Source organism: Prionailurus viverrinus, chromosome X (genome assembly GCF_022837055.1).
Source record: "Prionailurus viverrinus isolate Anna chromosome X, UM_Priviv_1.0, whole genome shotgun sequence".
NCBI lineage: Eukaryota > Metazoa > Chordata > Mammalia > Carnivora > Felidae > Prionailurus > Prionailurus viverrinus.
Genome location: NC_062579.1, coordinates 62,355,297 through 62,375,488, shown reverse-complemented (window position 1 = coordinate 62,375,488; position 20,192 = coordinate 62,355,297). Strand labels below are relative to the sequence as shown.

Here is a 20,192-nt window from a genome sequence, read left to right as displayed (position 1 = left end):
CCCACGAGTCTGGCTTGCAAAAGCAGAGGGGCCAGACTGCCTGAGTTATGAGAGCAAGTGGGACTTAACATCTAGAATGTTAAAAGTCAACAGCTCTGCTCGGAGAGCAGGAGGGCGAGAGAACATCAGGAGGGAGAGGTGTTGAGCCCCAGAAGACAGAGTTCAGCTCGGTGGGGAACAAAGGCTCTGGCCAGCACCATCTTTCTCTCCCATCCCCCAGCCGAAATCCCAAAGGGAACCGGTTTCTGTCACCGAACTTGCTTGCACAGCACAAACACCCAATGCTTTGCTTCTTTGGATCCATCCCTCCAAGGGGTCTGCCTGCTCCCCATCTGGTGCTGCAGTACCCCTCCCGCAGGTCAGTGACCACAAAGCGAACTAAGTCTGCCCTCCCTCCGCTGTGTACCTTGCGCATCCACCCCTGCTAATACGCCAGATCCCATAGAAGCAGGACCACAAGCCTGGCAGTGTGCAAGTAGCCCAGACAGGGGTCACACCACTCCACGGTGAGTCCTGCCCCTGGGGGAGGGGATGATATGGTACACACCAGTCTGACTGCGGCCCCAGAGGTGGGCTGGGGGCAGACATCCGGTCTGACTGCAGCCCTGCCCACCAACACAAGTTACTCCATTCAGCACAAGGGAAGTGCCCTGAAGTTCCGCCCCACTCCAGGGACTACCCAACATGACTAAATGGAAGAATTCTCCTCAAAAGAAACTCCAGAGAGTAACGACAGCTAATGAATTGATCAAAAATGATCTAAGCAATTTAACAGAACAAGAATTTAATATAATAGTCAGAAAATTAATCGCTGGGCTTGAGAAAAGTATACAGGACAGCAGAGAATCTATTTCTACAGAGATCAAGGGACTAAGAAATAGTCAGAGGGAGCTAAAAAATGCTATAAATGAGGTGCAAAATAAAATGGAGGTGACCACAGCTCGGATTGAAGAGGCAGAGGAGAGAATAGGTGAATTAGAAGATAAAATTATGGAAAAAGAGGAAGCTGAGAAAAAGATGAAAAAAATCCAGGGGTATGAGGGGAAAAATAGAGAACTAAGTGATGCAATGAAATGCAAAAATATCCATATAATAGGGATTCCAGAAGAGGAAGAGAGAAAGAAAGGGGCTGAAGGTGTATTGAACAAATTATTGTTGAGAACTTCCCTGATATGGGAAATGAAAAAGGCATTGAAATCCAAGAGGCACAGAGAACTCCCTTCAGACGTGACATGAATTGATCTTCTGCATGACATGTCATAGTGAAACTGGTAAAATACACGGATAAAGAGAAAATTCTGAAAGCAACTAGGGATGGACGCACTCTAACATATAAAGGGAGACCTATAAGACTAGTGATGGATCTCTCTACTGAAACTTGGCAGGCCAGAAAGGAATGGCAGGAAATCTTCAACGTGATGAACAAAAAAAATATGCATCCGAGAATCCTGTATCCAGCAAGTCTGTCATTCAGAGTAGAAGGAGAAATAAAGGTCTTCTTAAACAAACAAAAAATGAAGGAATTCATCAACACTAAACCAGCAATACAAGAGATCCTAAGGGGGACTTTGTGAGTGAAATGATGCAAGGACCACAAAGTACCAGACACACCACTACAAGCATGAAACCTACAGACATCACAATGACTCTAAACCCATGTCTTTGTATAAAAACACTGAATGTAAATGGACTAAACGCGCCAACCAAAAGACACAGGGTATCAGAATAGATTAAAAAAACCAAGACCCATCTATTTGCTGTCTATAAGAGACTCATTTTAGACCTGAGGACACCTTCAGATTGAAAGTGAGGGGATGGAGAACTATCTACCATGCTACTGGAAGTCCAAAGAAAGCTGGAGTTATATAAGACAAACTTGACCTTATCAGACAAACTAGACTTTAAATTAAAGGCTGGAACAAGAGATGAAGAAGGACATTATATAATAATTACAGGGTCTACCCATTAGGAAGAGCTAACAATTATAAATGTCTATGTGCCAAATACAGGAGCCCTTAAATATATAAAACAATTAATCACAAACATAAGCAACCTTATTGATAAGAAGGTGGTAATTGCAGGGGACTTTAACACCCCACTTACAGAAATGGATAGATCATCAGGATACACGGTCAATAAAGAAACAAGGGCCCTGAATGAGACATTGGATCAGATGGACTTGACAGATATATTTAGAACTCTGCATCCCAAAGCAACAGAATATACTTTCTTCTCGTGTGCACATGGAACATTCTCCAAGATAGATCACATACTGGGTCACAAGACAGCCCTTCATAAGAATACAAGAATTGAGATCATACCATGCACACTTTCAGAACACAATGCTATGAAGCTTGAAATCAACCACAGGAAAAAGTCTGGAAAACCTCCAAAATCATGGAAGTTAAAGAACACCCTACTAAAGAATGAATGGGTCAACCAGGCAATTAGAGAAGAAATTAAAAAATATGTGGAAACAAATGAAAATGAAAAGACAACAATCAAAACACTTTGGGATGCAGCGAAGGCAGTCCTGAGAGGAAAATACATTACAATCCAGGCCTATCTCAAGAAACAAGAAAAATCCCAAATACAAAATCTAACAGTACACCTAAAGGAAATAGAAGCAGAACGGCAAAGACACCCCAAACATAGCAGAAGTAGAGAAATAATAAAGATCAGAGCAGAAATAAACAATAAAGAATCTTGAAAAAAACTGTAGAGCAGATCAATGAAACAAAGAAGTGTTTTTTTGAAAAAAGAAACGAAATTGATAAACCTCTAGCCAGGCTTCTCAAAAAGAAAAGGGAGATGACCCAAATAGATAAAATTATGAATGAAAATGGAATTATTACAACCAATCCCTCAGAAATACAAGCAATTATCAGGGAATACTATGAAAAATTATATACCAACAAAGTGGACAACCTGGAAGAAATGGACAAATTTCTAAGCACCCACACACTTCCAAAACTCAAACAGGAAGAAATAGAAAACTTGAACAGATGCATAAACACCGAAAAAATTAAATGAATTATAGAAAATCTCCCAAGAAATAAGAGTCCAGGACTACATGGATTCCTAGGGAAATTCTACCAGACATTTAAAGCAGAGATAATACCTATTCTTCTCAAGCTGTTCCAAAAAATAGAAATGGAGGCAAAACTTCCAGACTATTTCTATGAAGCCAGCATTACTTTGATTCCTAAACCAGACAGAGGCCCAGCAAAAAAGGAGAAATACAGGCCAATATCCCTGATGAATATGGATGCAAAAATTCTCAATAAGATACTAGCAAATCGAATTAAACAGCGTATAAAAAGAATTATTCACTACGATCAAGTGGGATTCATTCCTGGGCTGCATGGCTGGTTCAACATGTGCAACTCAATCAATGTGATACATCACATTAATAAAACAAAAGAACCATATGATCCTGTCAATTGATGAAGAAAAACCATTTGACAAAATTCAGCATCCTTTCTTAATAAAAACCCTCGAAAAAGTCAGGATAGAAAAACATAGTTAAAGATCATAAAAGCCATTTATGAAAAGCCCACAGCTAATATCATCCTCAATGGGGAAAAACTGAGAGCTTTCCCCCTGTGATCAGGAACACGACAGGGATGTCCACTCTCACCGCTACTGTTTAACACAGAGTTGGAAGTTCTGGCATCAGAAATCAGACCACAAAAGGAAACCAAAGGCATCAAAATTGGCAAAGATGAAGTCAAGCTTTCACTTTTTGCAGATGACATGATATTAACATGGAAAACCCAGAAGACTCCACCAAAAGTCTGATAGAACTGACATACATATTCAATAAAGTTTCAGGATACAAAATTAATGTACACATATCAGTTGTATTCTTATACACAAATAATGAAGCAACAGAAAGACAAATAATGAAACTGATCCCATTCACAACTGCATCAAGAATCATAAAACACCTAGGCATAAACCTAACCAACGATGTCAAAGATCTGTATGCTGAAAACTATAGAAAGCTTATGAAGGAAATTGAAGAAGATATAAATAAATGGAAAAACATTTCATGCTCATGGATTGGAAGAATAAATGTTATTAAAATATCAATACTACCCAAAGCCATCTACACATTCAATGCAATACCAATCAAAATTGCACCAGCATTCTTCTCAAAGCTAGAACAAGCAATCCTAAAATTTGTATGGAACCACAAAAGACCCCAAATAGTCAAAGTAATATTGAAGGAGAAGACTAAATCAGGAGGCATCACAATCCCAGACTTTAGCCTCTACTACAAAGCTGTAATCATCAAGACAGCATGGTATTGGTACAAAAACAGACACATAGACCAATGGAATAGAATAGAAACCCCAGAACTAGACCCACAAAAGTATGGCCAACTAATCTTTGACAAAGCAGGAAAGAATATCCAATAGAAAAAAAAGACAGTCTCTTTAAAAAATGGTGCTGGGAAAACTGGGCAGTAACATGCAGAAGGATGAAACTAGACCACTTTCTTACACCATTCACAAAAACAAACTCAAAATGGATGAAGGACCTAAATGTGAGACAAGAAACCATCGAAACCCTAGAGGGGAAAGCAGGAAAGAACCTCTGTGACCTCAGCCGCAGCAATTTCTTACTTGACACATCCCAAAAGGCAAGGGAATTAAAAGCAAAAGTGAAATATTGGGACCTCATGAAGTTATAAAGCTTCTGCACTGCAAAGAGAACAATCAACAAAACTAAAAGGCAACCAACGGAATGGGAAAAGATATTTTCAAATGACATATCTGACAAAAGGCTACTATCCAAAATCTATAAAGTGCTCACCAAACTCCACACCTGAAAAACAAATAATCCAGTGAAGAAAGAGCAGAAAACATGAATAGACACTTCTCTAGAGAAGACATCCGGATGGCCAACAGGCACATGAAAAGATGCTCAACGTTGCCACTCCTCAGGGAAATACAAATGAAAACCACACTCAATACCACCTCACGCCAGTCAGAGTGGGTAAAATGAACAAATCAGGAGACTATGGATGAGGATGTGAGGATGTGGAGAAACGGGAACCCTCTTGCACTTTTGGGGGGAATGCAAACTGTGCAGCTGCTCTGTAAAACAGTGTGGAGATTCCTCAAAAAATTAAAAACAGATTTACCCTATGACCCAGCAATAGCACTGCTAGGAATTTACCCAAAAGATACAGGAGTGCTGATGCATAGGGGCACATGTACCCCAATGTTTATAGTAGCACTTTCAACAATAGCTAAATTATGGAAAGAGCCTAAATGTCCATCAACTGATGAATGGATAAAGAAATTGGGGGTTATATACAGAATTGAATAACTATGTGGCAATGTGGCAAGAATGAAATATGGCCTTTTGTAGCTATGTGGATGGAACTGGAGAGTGTTCTGCTAAGTGAAATAAGTCATACAGAGAAAGACAGATACCATATGTTTTCACTCTTATGTGGATCCTGAGAAACTTAACAGAAGACCATGGGGGAGTGGAAGAAAAAAAAAAGAGGTTAGAGAGGGAGGGATTTATTTTTATAAATAAATAAATAAATAAATAAATAAATAAATAAATAAAACAAGTTTCAGTGTAGAAAAGTACAGCATAGGGAATATATTCAATAATGTAATAACATTGTATGTGACAGACTGAGACCACACTTATTGTCATGAGCATTGAGAAATATATAGAATTTTCAAATCAATATTTTGCATACCTGAAACTAATACACTATTGTATGTCAATTTTACTTCAATAATAATTTTGTAGAATAAAGTAATATTATCTAACATATATATATATATATGTGTGTGAATATTATCCAAATTTTATGCTTCCAGCATCAGTGAATGGGAATTCCACTACTCTCATTAATACTTTGCACTGTCTGAATTTTGCATTTTAGCCCCTCTGGTTTATGTGAAATATTATTGTATTGTGGTTTTAACTTTTCATTTACCTGTAATTAATAAAACTAAACATTTTATTATAATATTGACCTTTTGTATAATCTCTTTGTAAAGTAACTCTTCACATATTTTGCCTGATTTTCTTTTTTTTAATATGAAATTTATTGTCAAATTGGTTTCCATACAACACCCAGTGCTCATCCCAACAGGTGCCCTCCTCACCCACCCTCTCCTCCCTCCCACCCCCCCATCAACCCTCAGTTTATTCTCAGTTTTTAAGAGTCTCTTATGGTTTGCCTCCCTTCCTCTCTTTTTTTCCTTTCCCCTCCCCCATGGACTTCTGTTAAATTTCTCAGGATCCACATAAGAGTGAAAACATATGGTATCTGTCTTTCTCTTAGCATAACGCTCTCCAGTTCCATCCACTGGAGATGGATGGAGCCTTTTGCTACAAAAGGCCATATTTCATTCTTTCTCATTGCCAAGTAGTGCCTGGTTTTCTAATGTGTTAAAGTCTTTTCCTTATTGATTTGTAGATTAGTCAAATTGAAAACTATTTTCTACCAGAAAATGATATGAAATATAAAGTAAAGGTAAATAAAACCTCATTTAGCAGTTCTCATTGCTGACTTCAGGATGTCAATTTAAAACAGCTCATCAGTTTTGAAATTCAATCTTTTTTCAGAGAACATTTTTGTTCTCTTTTTGCATACCCATACTATTGTTCTTTGTTTTGGAATCAAAATCACTTCGTTGGTTTCTTAATTATATTCATCATAAGGCTCTTGAAAGGAGAGATGTATCTTATTCATCTATGTGTTACCTAGTTTCCAGCACATAGGTATCCATTATATAGTTCCTGAGTGAATAAGTTAGTTTACTTATCCTTGGAAAAAGTTTTAATAGTGGTGTGCAAGTGCTCATTTATATACAATCAATTAATATTAGAAGCTGGATCATTATAATTTTTTCCGACACTGGAATAAACAGTCTTTCATTATTCTTCAGATTCAGTATAACAAAATGAAAGAATGGTTTCTTAATGTGCATTTGATAATTATTACTATGAAATACTCAGTTTGTACATAGTGAGTTTTTTGATTGATACATATTGCTAGAAACCCGCATCACTAGAAGTTCTGACTAATCTAAAATACTTAAGAGACAACTTGGTGAGCTCAGTCCCTGAATCATGAGTAGATATATCATAAAATAATACCTCAATTTTGGCAGCCATTGATAGCCTGCTGAGATATCAGATCTCCAGTGTACATGAAGGCTTGAGTGCTCCCTACATTCATCTTGGAGAAGAATGGACAAAGCTTACTGGAAATGTAGGGAAGATGTTAACAAGAAAATTGAGGTAGATCTTCTTTTGTGCAATTCGGTGACTGATAGTTTCTTACTAGTTCCTCTCACAAACACTCCATGTACTTAGGAAATTCTCTAAAGTACACATACATTCCTGTCTGTAATCAAAAAAGTGTTTCATAGGCCTGCAAAAAGCAGCTCCAAGAAGGAAATATTTGTAAAATGAAATTATCTTAAACCTGTTTTTGTTTTTCAAAAATTGTATAAATACCGAGTAGAAGAAATATTTGCATGAGAAATTAGAGATCTGCATACCAAAGATGACTTCTGATTTCTGCAAATGTAAATTAATGTTTTAAAAATGTTTTTTAATGGACTGTGAATGCAGCTCTTTAGGACTATGCATTCAAAGGAGACACTACACCTGTTTAGGGCTGATTTGTGACTCAGTATGTGATCTATTCTGGAGAATATTCCATGTGCACTCAAGAAGAATGTGTATTCTGCTGCTTTAGGATGAATGATCTGAATGTATCTGTTAAGTCCATCTTGTTTCATTCAAAGATATTGTTTCTTTTTTTTATTTTCTGCTTAAATAATCTGGCCATTGTTGTAGTGTGGTATTAAAGTCTCCTATTATGGTATTATTATCTATGGATTTCTTTATATTTGTCATTAATTGATTTATATATTTGGAATCACCAAGATGGGGACATAAATATTTACAATTGTTAGATCTTCTTGGTGGATAGACTCCTTAATTGTGATATAATGCCCTTTTTCAACTCTTATTACAATCTTTGTTTTAAAATTTAGTTTTTTATATAACTATGGCTACTCTGGCTTTCTTTTGACCTCCATTAGCATGACAGATTTTCTTAATCCCCTCATTTTCAATCTTCAAGTGTCCTTAGACCTAAAATGTGTCTCTTGTAGGCAACATATACATTGATCTTGTTTTTTAATCTATTCTGATACCCTATGTCTTGTGTTTGGAGTATTTAGTCCATTTACATTCAGAGTGATTATTGAATGATATGAATTTACTTCCATTGTGTTATCTGTAGATTTGTTGTTTCTAGTGATGTTCTCTGATCCTTTGTAGTCTTTGCTGGAAGAACAAGTATTATTAAAATATCTATACTACCCAAGGCAATCTACACATTGAATGCAATCGCTTTTAAAATAATACCAACATTCTTCACAGAGCTAGAACAAACAATCCTAAAATTTGTATGTAACCACAAAAGACCCAGAATAGCCAAAGTAATGTGGAAAAAGGAAACCAAAGCTGAAGGCATCACAATTCCAGACTTCAAGCTGCATTACAAAGCTATAATCATCAAGACAGTATGGTACTGGCACAAAAACAGATATATAGATCAATGGACACAATAGAGAGCCCAGAAATGGACCCACAATTGTATGGCTAACTAATCTTTGACAAAGCAGGAAAGAGTATCCAATGGAAAAAAAGACAGTATCTTCAGCAAATTGTGCCAGGAAAACTGGACAGTGACATGCAGAGGAATGAAACTGGACCACTTTCTTACACCATATGCAAAAATTAATTAAAAATAGATGGAAGAACTAAATGTGAGACAGAAAACCATCAAAATCCTAGAGGAGAAAGGAGGCAACACTTTCTTTGAACTCGACCTCAGCAGCTTCCTACTAAACGTGTCTCTGGAGGAAAGGTAAACAAAAGCAAAAATGAACTATTGGGACCTCATCAAGATAAAAAAGCTTCTGTACAGCAAAGGAAACAATCAACAAAACTAAAAGGCAACCGATGGAATGGGAGAACATATTTGCAAATGATTTATTGGATAAAGGGTTTGTAGCCAAAATCTATAAAGAATTTATCAAACTCAACATCCCCAAAACCAATCATCCAGTGAATAAATGGGCAGAAGACATGAATAGGCACTTTTCTAAAGCAAGCATCCAGATGGCTAACAGACACATGAAAAAAATTCTCAACATCACTCATCATCAGGGAAATACAAATCAAACCACAATGAGATGCCACCTCACACCTGTCAGAATGGCTGAAATTAACAACTCAGGAAATGACAGATGTTGATAAGGATGTGGAGAAAGGGGAACATTTTTGCATTGCTATTGGGAATGCAAATTGGTACTCTAGAAAACTGTATGGAGGCTCTTCAAAAAATTAAAAATAGAACTACCCTACGACCCAGCAATTGCACTACTGGGTATTTATTCAAAGGACACTATATATATATATATATATATATATATATATACACACACACACACACACACACACACACATACTACTTGGTGATCAAAAAGAATGAAATCTTGCCATTTGCAACAACTCGAATGGAACTAGAGTGTATTATGCTAAGCGAAATAGGTCAGGCAGAGAAAGACAATTATGATTTCACTCATATGCGGAATTTAAGGAATACAACAGATGAAGATAGTGGAATGGAAGGAAAAATAAGATAAAAGCAGAGAGGGATGGAAACCATAAGAGACTTTTAAATACATAGAACAAACTGGGGGTTGTTAGAGTGGAGGTGAGTGGGGGATTGGGTTAAATGAGTGATGGGCATTAAGGAGGGCACTTGGAATGAGCACTGGGGTTTATACGTAAGTGATGAATCACTGGGTTCTACTCCTGAAACCAATACTATACTGTGTGGTAACTAACTTGAATTTAAATAAGTAAATTTAAATTTAAAGGTAAATTAAAAATAATTTAAAAAACAAAGGAGACACTACATTTCCTATATATGAAGACTTCTTGGTCAGCACTTTAGTAATACTACTGATCTTGAATAAATACTAAAAAAAAATAAGTTTAGAATTAGTCAAATATAATATAGAAGATGCCTATTGAATTTTATTAGAATGCTTACTTGTAACTCAGATTGCTGTAGGGTGCCTTTGAATAGGGACTTTAGCTTCAATAATCATTTGCAGATGATGCATTTGATATTAAATTATCTGAAAGGGAGGTAGTTTTATTAGGTACAGTAAGTTCTAAACTCTGCTGATAAAATAATTGATGCAGCTCATAGTTTTGAATGCGATTAATATAACTGTATTTTCTCAATTGAAACAAAAGAATGGCCATAGAGTTAACTAATTTTAATGTCTTTTATGCAGCTTTTTGAACAAATACTGTTAATGGTCCTGCTGTGCTCTTTGGGACCAGTTCTCCAGCTACAGAAAACACTCATAGCTTATTTTTTTTTTTTTTGGCAAGAGGAATAGCTAATACTTTTAATAAAGTTTTTGATATATAATTTCTATACAATAAAGTTCACCTCTTTACACAGTTAGATGAGTTTTGACAAGTGGGCGCAGTTGTGTAACCACAACCACAATATGTTTATTTATCTGCTGATGAACACTTGTGTTGTTATTAGTTTTGGGCTATTATGAATAAAGCTGCTATGACTATTCATCTTCTTGTGGACACATGTATTCATTTACCTTGGGTTAATACTTAAGAGTAAATTGCTACATCAGACGGTAAGAAAGAAAGATAATGTGTAATTTTATAAGAAACTCTCAAAACATTTTCCAAAATGTCTGTATTGTTTTATAAACCCACCAACAATGTATGAGACATATTGTTCCACATTCTCACGAGCACTAGCTATTGTCAGTCTTTTTAACTTTATTTTTTATGAATATAATTTATTGTCAAATTGGCTTACATACAACACCCAGTGCTCATCTCAACAAGTGTCCTCCTCAATGCACATCACCCATTTTCCCTCTCCCCTGCTCCCCCATCCATCCTTAGTTTGTTCTCTGTATTTAATAGTCTCTTGTGGTTTGCCTCCCTCCCTCTCTGTTTGTATCTATTTTTCCCCCTTCCTTTCCCCCATGGTCTTCTCTTCAGTTTCTGAAGATCCACATATGAGTGAAAATATATGATATCTGTCCTTATCTGACTGACTTATTTCACTCAGCATAATACCTTCCAGTCCCATCCACATTGCTGCAAATGGAATAATTTCATTCTTTCTCATTGCCAAGTAGTATTCTATTGAATATATAAACCACATCTTCTTTATCTATCCATCAGTTGATTGACATTTAGGCTCTTTCCATAATTTGTTGTTGAAAGCGCTGCTGTAAACATTGGGGTACATGTGCCCCTATACATCAGCACTCCTGTATCGCTTGGGTAAATTCCTAGTAGTGCTATTGCTGGGTCATAGGGTAGCTCTATTTTTAATTTTTTGAGGAACCTCCACACTGTTTTCCAAAGCGGCTGCACCAGTTTGCATTACCCCCAACAGTGCAAGAGGGTTCCCGTTTCTCCACATCCTCACCAGCATCTGTAGTTTCCTGATTTGTTCCTTTTAGCCACTCTGACCAGTGTGAGGTGGTTAACTTTAGATATTGTAGTATGCATTGCAGTTTTAATTTGATTCCCTTAATGACAAATTATATCAAGCATTTTTCATGTTTAGTGGTCATTCACATTTTGATGAGGTGTGTGTTCAAATATCTTTCCTGCTGTTTATTCTGTTGATGGTCCTATAATTGTATTGTAAGCATTCTTGATGTATTCTGAATACAAGTCTTTTATCAGGTGTGTGATTTACAATATGTAAATTGTGATTCCCAATATGTAGCTCATATTTTAATTTTCTTAACAATGTATTTTGAAGAGCAAAGGTGAAGCACCCGGGTGGCTCAGTTGGTAAGCGTCAAACTTCGGCTTGGTTCATGATTTTGTGGTCCGTGTGTTCGAGCCCCATGTAGGGCTCTGTGCTGACAGCCTGCTTCAGACTCTGTGTCTCCCTCTCTCTGTCCCTCCCATGCTTGCTCTCTTTCTCTCTCTCTCAAAAATGAATAAACATTTTTAAAAAATGAAGAGCAAAGAGTTTTTGTTTGTTTGCTTTAATTTTGATGAGGTCTTTTTGTGCCGTTGAGAAACAGCCTAAACCAAGGACACAAAAATTTTCTCCTGTTTTTCTCTAGTTTTATAGTTTTAGGGTTTGTGCATTTCTTGTTGAATTTTGTATATGATGTAAGGTAAGAATTGATAGTCTTTTTTATATGGATTTACAATGGTTCAAACACTATTTGTTGTATTTGTTGGAAGATTGAACTTTCTTTGTTCATTGAATTACCTTAGCACCTTTTAAGAAAATATGTGTGTGTGTGTGTGTGTGTGTGTGTGTGTGTGTATTTTTTCTACACTGTTTTCTCTTGATAGATATGTCCACCCTTTTGGCAATAACATAACTTCTTGATTATTGTAGTTTTAATTATAAATCTATTCAGAACACTTTTGTGACCATTAGTTTATTTGAGCTTTACAACCCTCAAACCTAGAATTGCCAAAGATTACTAGTATTATATACATTTCACTGATGAGCAAATAGAATCACAGAGAGTTTAATTGGTCTGCTCAAGTTTACACAGTGATCAGTAGAACTGGCACTAAAATCCTCTCAAATCCTAGTCTATTGTTTTCTTAGGAAACTAACAAAATAGTAAAGAGGGACTGTGTGTCAAATCAGTGGTACACAGTGGTACATTGGAGATATTATCTGAATAACAGACTCCTATATAAAGTCAGGGAGCTCAACAAACTACTTAAGACTGTAATAATTTTATTCCCCCCTTGGTACAAAATAGTCTTTTTAGTTCTCAATATTTGGCTTTGTGAATGGCACATTCAGTATTACTACATCTGTTATTGCTCTTTAGTTGGGGTAATTGGACTTTGCCTGTTCTTAATCCTAACAAAAATGCTAATTAGGTTTAATACAGGAGTATTCTTTCCAAAAGGAAATTGTTTCTTGAGATTTCTTCTACTGGAATTCTTTATTGTATTTTTGACCTTGCAAATTGTTTTCTTTTGTTGATTTGTTTAAAAGTTAGTCTTTGAGTAACATGATAATTTCCTTCTGTGCTTTATATTCTTTATACTAAAATGTTATTTTCTTTACTGTCCTTCTAATTTGATTGCTTTTTGGAATTTTACTGTGCATCAAACGTATATAATCCTAGGTTTTCATAAGGTAATGATATTATCTGATGTTTTCTCGCTCAGAATGAAGAAGTCAGATTCATTGAAAATGAGCTAGAGATTCAAAAGCAAAAATACTTTAAACTTCAGACATTTGTTAGAAGCTTGATAATAGCTATGAAAGCTGATGATAAGGAACAACAGCAGGTAGGTCCCATAAGAGAATAGTAAGCTGTAACGTATCATGTTGAAAAATGACATGTCACACTTGAGTTCTTAATATATTTTTTTTATTTTTCTACTTCATTTATGCTTGGCATCAAGAAAGGATTTGTTACTTTATAATCTTTTTTTATTATTTAGCACAATATTTTTAAGTATAGATATTCAGATATGTGTGTGATACTTTAGTAAGAAATCAAAATAATTGTTAATTTAAGGCTAGATTTAAGTAGGGGGAAATAATTTTTAAAAATATGTTTTAAAGAAACTCTCAGAGTGTTTGTAGAGACCAGGCTACCCTAACTGGAGAGGCACATATTTTGGAAACTTTCTTGAATAAAAGAGGTAGGGTATTTGCCTCTCTTCTGGATTTCAGTTACCCTCCAGACCTCACTAGATTTCACAAATGTTTGAATATCTTTTATTTCATGATACGTTGCTTATCACTAAAAAATATGAAATTACTTTGTGAAATTCTTTGTGACCACAATGCATCATTTACTTTTCCCAGTTTAACTAGAATGTTTGATTCCTTTACCCCAAAGGTGAAATGTAATGTCTTTTGTTTGTCACTATGGATTTTTATTTACAAATTCCTCCTAAATTACACTTTCTGTCCCATTATTTTTCATGGTAAATTTGTATAAAATGTATTAAGGTTGCTAAAAATTATGGAATGTTATTAAATGTTCTATTCAATACTAAATGATACCAAATTTGCTTCTGAGTTGTATGCTATGGTGTTGATTTCTTGTCAGAGACATTCAGTGAATAGTGTGTCACACAAGTAACCATTGATTTGGAAGCAGTCTTGTAGGCTTTTATTTAGTAAGTAATCTCAATAGTACTGTACAAATTCATCCCTTATATACAAGCAAGACTGACATGTGTAGTTCATCTCAGATATCTCCAGGGAAAAATAATAGAGTCTTAACATCCCACTGTTTTTCTTTTTAAAGAGAAGAATTTATTCATGAAATTCAAGCCAATATGTACATTTTGCTCTCCCCATGCCTCACACACACAGACATTCCAAGACAGCAGTCTTCGGTTACCTTTACCATCTTTATTTAAGCATGTTATTGTTTTATATTGTTTTATGTGAGTTATCATATTCTATGGCATATTAAAAGTGTGTCTGTTTTTTAGGAATATAAACTATGGATTTTAAATGAATAAGGTGGCAGTCTTAATCATGGTCCCAAGGGTACTGTAAATTTTAAATAACTGTAAAAAAATAGGTTCAATCAGAGAAATAATTTGGAGTGTGGTCCTCGTCCCAAAAGTTATGGCATGGTTTTGAATTCAGAGTTACAAGGCCAGCTAACTAGCTTCTAGGTGTCTTGATATCTCTGAATGGTGCACAGAATGCATTTTGTTTTCTAATTATAACCTCATCCTTGTCTTGGTTCTTTCCCCAAGAATACTCACGAATAAGAAAAGTAAATATTGTGTATTTTACTTTTCTCCTTCTCTTATACTTTTCCTCTGATAAAAGACTAATGAAAAAAAACTATGACAAAACATTGGCCATCAAAAAGGAGAAAGTCACACAAAACCTGTACTGGAAGTTATATCATATATAATCAGCACCCAAATAGAAGCTACAAATTTGTATAGTTGAGATTAGGTATAATCAATCTCATAATATAGAAGACACCAATAGTAGTTTATGAAAGTTATTATGGTGATCTTTTAAGTTACTAATCTTTATGTTTTGAGATACTTAGAGGTTGACTTATGGAAGAAATTAATGTATAATCTACTTAACAAAAGAAAGCCATTGTGTCATTTGTTTCTCATTTTTTAAAATCTGGTTTTTTTTCATTAGTTTTGGTTTTGGTAAGCTGAGATAAGTGGTCCATAGAATACGTTTCCCCACTGGAACTGGGTTCTAAAAATATATGACACTGTCTGATTGAAATACTAGATTACCCAAATGGTTTGTTAATTAACAGCCATTTTTAATTAAAAATAATGTTGCCAGCACTATACTACATGAGTTAGTCTTTCTTCCCATGATGATTAACTGTGTGATCCCAACCAGGTCAATTTCTTCCCTTTAACTTCCAATTTCTCCACTTTGCAAGGAAAATATGCATTATTAATGTTATGAAAATTGGCATTCATACCCCTAGGGCTTAGAATACGTGTTATAAAAACAGATACTATATTTGGGAATTAACTTAATCTTTTGGGAATAGTGGCACTAGGTCAGATTCTGAGGACAGACAGATGAAAGACCTAGAATAAAAAAACCTTAATTGTATTTACTTTAGGATCTATAAAAAAGGCAAGTCTAGCAATTGTCATAATCCATAGATTTGTTCAGTGTGCCAATGTTGCAATCCAATAAGATATTAAAAAGAATTTTGAAGTGGACTTCATGCTTTAGAAGTGTCTTATGCTGCTTTATGTATACTCAGTCAGCTACATGAATGCAATCACACAAAAAAAATCTCTTTTGATTTGAAGGTCTCCCCACCAGAATTTAGAATGTCATTAAGTCTGCTCATTCACTTAACTTTTTAATATTCTAAGCACATGTTCAATGAATGTTAGTTCGAGCACTTTGCCCTTTTTAACATGGCTTCTTCACAGTTGCAAAGTGAATTAAGTCCAGTGATGCATTTCTAATAAACTATGATCAGCTAATGTTAGCAAAGGCTTTGTTTCACCTTGACTGGGATAGTGATAAATATCTATTCTAGAAGACAATGTCTCTGTGTCCTTTTACTAAAATCTAATACCTTAGAAAGTGTATAGTACCATTAGACGACTGCTTTGTAAATACTCCAAATTTCAGCAAGAAGTTCATGAGCTATTTAATAGTATAAAATAAATAACTTTTCTATCAGATAGGAGTTGGTCTTTTCTCATGTAGATTGACAAAAAGGAGGAAGTTTTTAATCTTGTCTCTCTGCTATTAGACAAAATGTATAGATGTCACTTATTTTAATAAAGAGAATAGAATATGTCTTATTTCAACAGTGGATTTAATAACTTCTCCAACATTCCCTATCTTTCTATTCCTTAATTCAGTAGTCGCAAATTTGCATATGTTCCCATTTCCCTGGTCTTTGTTTACTACTGCATCCAAATCCCACACTACAAGTAATTCTATCTCAAATTGCCCATATATGCTACATTATTTTTAGTATTGGGAGCTTCAAATCAATCATTTAGTTCACAGTTTTTTTTATGATCAAGTGGGCATTAGCACTATCAACCACATAAATCTTTATTAATCATTTATTTCTCTAGTATGGATGCATGTTCTGTAACTCCAGATGAAACAATTATACCATGACAAAGCTTAGTTCATGGCTCTTGGCTTATCCTAATTACTTATAGAGAAATGAGCAGACCTTTAGATACATAATTTCACAGCTGTGAATTGCTCAGCTGTGCCCTAGTGAATGCTTGGCCATCTATGGGCATAGCCTAAGAAAAGAAAAAAAAATACTTGGAATTTTCAAGTTGTTAATGTTTAGTCTAAAGTAAAATAACTGAGGGGTGCCTGGGTGGATCAGTGAGTTAAGCACCCAACTCTTGGTTTTGGCTCAGATCATGATCTCATGGTTCGTGAGTTCGAGCCAGGCTCCGCACTGAAACTACAGAGTCTGCTTGGGATTCTCCCTTTTCCTTTCTCTCTGCCCCTCCCCTGCTCATTCTCTCTGTCTCTCTCTCAAAATAAATGTAAAAAAGTAAGTAGAATAACTGAGCTTTATTCCTAATTGATAAGTTCTTTCTCCCACTGAAGTACAAAATACTCTTTTGAAATGAGTTTTTCTCTAAAGGACAACATAATTGGGCAGGAATATTTTAATAAGGAATATAATTTTAAAGCCTTTTAGCACTGATCAGTGGGCATTTAAGACTAGTATACTACTTGGCAATGAGAAAGAATGAAATATGGCCTTTTGTAGCAATGTGGATGGAACTGGAGAGTGTTATGCTAAGTGAAATAAGCCATACAGAGAAAGACAGATACCATATGTTTTAACTCTCATGTGGATCCTGAGAAACTTAACAGAAGACCATGGGGGAGGGGAAGGGGAAAAAAGTTAGAGAGGGAGGGAGGCAAACCATAAGAGACTCTTAAAAACTGAGAATAAACTGAGGGTTGATGGGGGGTTGGAGGGAGGGGAGGGTGGGTGATGGGCATTGAGGAGGGCACCTGTTGGGATGAGCACTGGGTGTTGTATGGAAACCAATTTGACAATACATTTCATATTTAAAAAAAAAACTAGTATGAAAATCACTTATCTCAAATATTTCAGAGAATTTTGTTCAGAATAGTTGTTCATTTCCCTCTTGATTTCCCTTTTGCCTAGGGTTTCACTCTACATAATTTACATTCTCAGGATCTAGTATTTTGTTACTTTCTTAATATATTGTATGAAGTTTTTCTTTTACATAAAGTATTGTATAAGGTCCTGAAGAGAAATGCTCCATTCTTTAAGTTCATGAAGGTAAATCAATAAGAGAGAACCAAAACTATTAACATAAAATTGGCGGGGGGGAGGGAAACTTGTCCTCATACTAATTTTTAAAAATTGATTTTTCTGACTCAGGCACTGCTGTCAGATTTACCTCCTGAATTAGAAGAGATGGATTTCAACCATGCCTCGCCGGAGCCTGATGATACCTCATTCAGTGTGTCTTCTTTATCAGAGAAAAATGCCTCAGACAGTTTGTAATTTGAGGGGGCATATATGACACAGCATTTTGGCTAAGAGGTGTGCATTTCAAGATAACTGCATTCTGTTGCCTCAAAATTCTTCAGTTGGAAAAACATATTGTTGAAACTGACATGCCCTGTGAAGAATGGACAAGATATAATGGCTACAGTGTAAAAAATGTATGTGAAATTTAAAAGCAGTGTTTGAGAATTTTTTTCCAAATTGGTAAAACTCTGGTGAAAATTGTATTTAAATTTTAGGAATTTAGCTATGAAATGCATAATGCCTAATTTCTGAAATATTTGTTTGGTTTTTAGAAGAATCTTAGTTTTAGTAATAGTTTTGACCAGAGACACAAAAATAAAGTTATTTCAACATTGCTTATCAAGTTACTAATGCTTGGTTAGTTTTGTTTTGTAGCCATTACATCTTTCTTCTCTCACCTTTTCCTATATCCACATACACTTTTACTCAGGAAAGTGGACTCAAATTTGAAAGAAAAAACAAAAACTTTAAAAATGATTTTACCTGGATGAGTCCTGGGATTTATTTTCCAACTCCTATGAGAATTTGACTTCAGTTAATGATTGAAAATTGAAGTGATTAACTGGTATATAATTGTAAATTTATGGCATTCCTCCATTTCCTAACCAAAACATTTGGGGAGAAGGGGGAAAGCACTATGGAAAAGTAATTCACCAACATGAAGTCGAATAAATTATTAAGTGTACAGAAACAAAATGTTGTAAAAAAATTAGTCTTAATGGGAATTCTTCATTGTTGCAAATGGCAAGTATTGATAAGATTCACATTCCACTAATAAATTTGTGTAACTGAGTTAGTTGAAATGTTGCACAAATATTACACATTTATCACTATCTTTATAATATTTTTTCAGTTACATTTTATGAAACAGGAAGTTAAGGTAAGGCACTGAGATTTCTTTTTTAATCTGGTCATTCAGCTTTGCCACAAAATTTACCTCATTCTCATGTGAAGCTTCTACAGAGCCATCAGCCAAGGATAATATCCAAAAAAGTTATACACACTATGGTTGTGAATCACAGTTCTAATTTCCTGGATACTATTCTTTTGAAGGGAGTGGCAGACAGAGAGAGAGAGAGAATCCTAAGCAGGCTCCAGGCCCGCCACAAAGCCCAGACAAGGGACTTGATTTCACAACTGTTGAGATCATGACCTGAACCAAAATCAAGAGTTGGACGCTTAACTGACTTGGTCATCCATGTGTCCCTTCTGGATACCATTCTATGAATACACTCTTAAATGGACATGCTACACAGTTGTACCAGATTGCTACACACTGTAGATGATTCTTTGCAGACCATTCCTTCTGGGGTACCAGAAGGCATTACCAAGACACATAGGAAAATACCAGTTTCTCCCTGAGCCACACAGCATCATGTATTTGTGAGTTGGCTGTGTGGATTTGTGTTGCATGGTTAAATTACTGTCTATTTCTAAATGATTAATGAGGTAGCTACATGGCTGCTTTGGTCACCACGTTTCTGTGTCATATATTTTTGTAATTTGTAAGTAAAACAAATTTTTATATTGAAATTCAAAAATACTAATTTATGAATACAGAAAAGAACTCATGACTGTCTTTGACCTTGAAATGCTCCCTCCCCACATACACAAATAGGTAAAGTTCATTGATAATCCTTCATTTTGTCAGTAATTTATTATTGTTGCCATGTTACTTCTATGGTTCTTTTGTTAGAAATATTTTAGCTGGAAGCCATATGGTTCTTTGTAAATAATGCTTAGTACTTCTGGATGACAAGTAAAATTCCATTCAAAAAAGAATGCTGAAAAGAACCTCAGACATTAGGATTAAATTTAGCAGTTACATCAATTCCTCCATGATATAAAGAGTCCCTACTATATACAACATTCTTAAGGTAAAATGAACAAATTCCAGGCTTTCAAGTCTCTCCTAGGAGCTCCTTCCTAGTCATTGAGTTTATCTTTAAACTCTAATTTCTTCTGCTTCAGTTTAAACTCTTTTTTATTTGTTTCTTGTCACTAAGTAAGGATAGCTCATTCTCTCCTACATCT

The 20,192-nt window shown here is 35.3% G+C and overlaps 1 protein-coding gene across 1 annotated transcript in view; it reads left to right on the top strand.

Moving 5' to 3' along the window:
- HDX (highly divergent homeobox) overlaps positions 1-18,389 on the top strand; it is a 184,309-nt gene extending 165,920 nt beyond the window's left edge. The window contains exons 9-10 of the mRNA XM_047843980.1: positions 13,291-13,413; positions 18,006-18,389. Of these exons, the coding sequence (XP_047699936.1) occupies positions 13,291-13,413; positions 18,006-18,131 (249 nt within the window). The 3' untranslated portion in view covers positions 18,132-18,389. The remainder of the gene's footprint in view (positions 1-13,290; positions 13,414-18,005) is intronic.
- Positions 18,390-20,192: the final 1,803 nt, after the last annotated feature.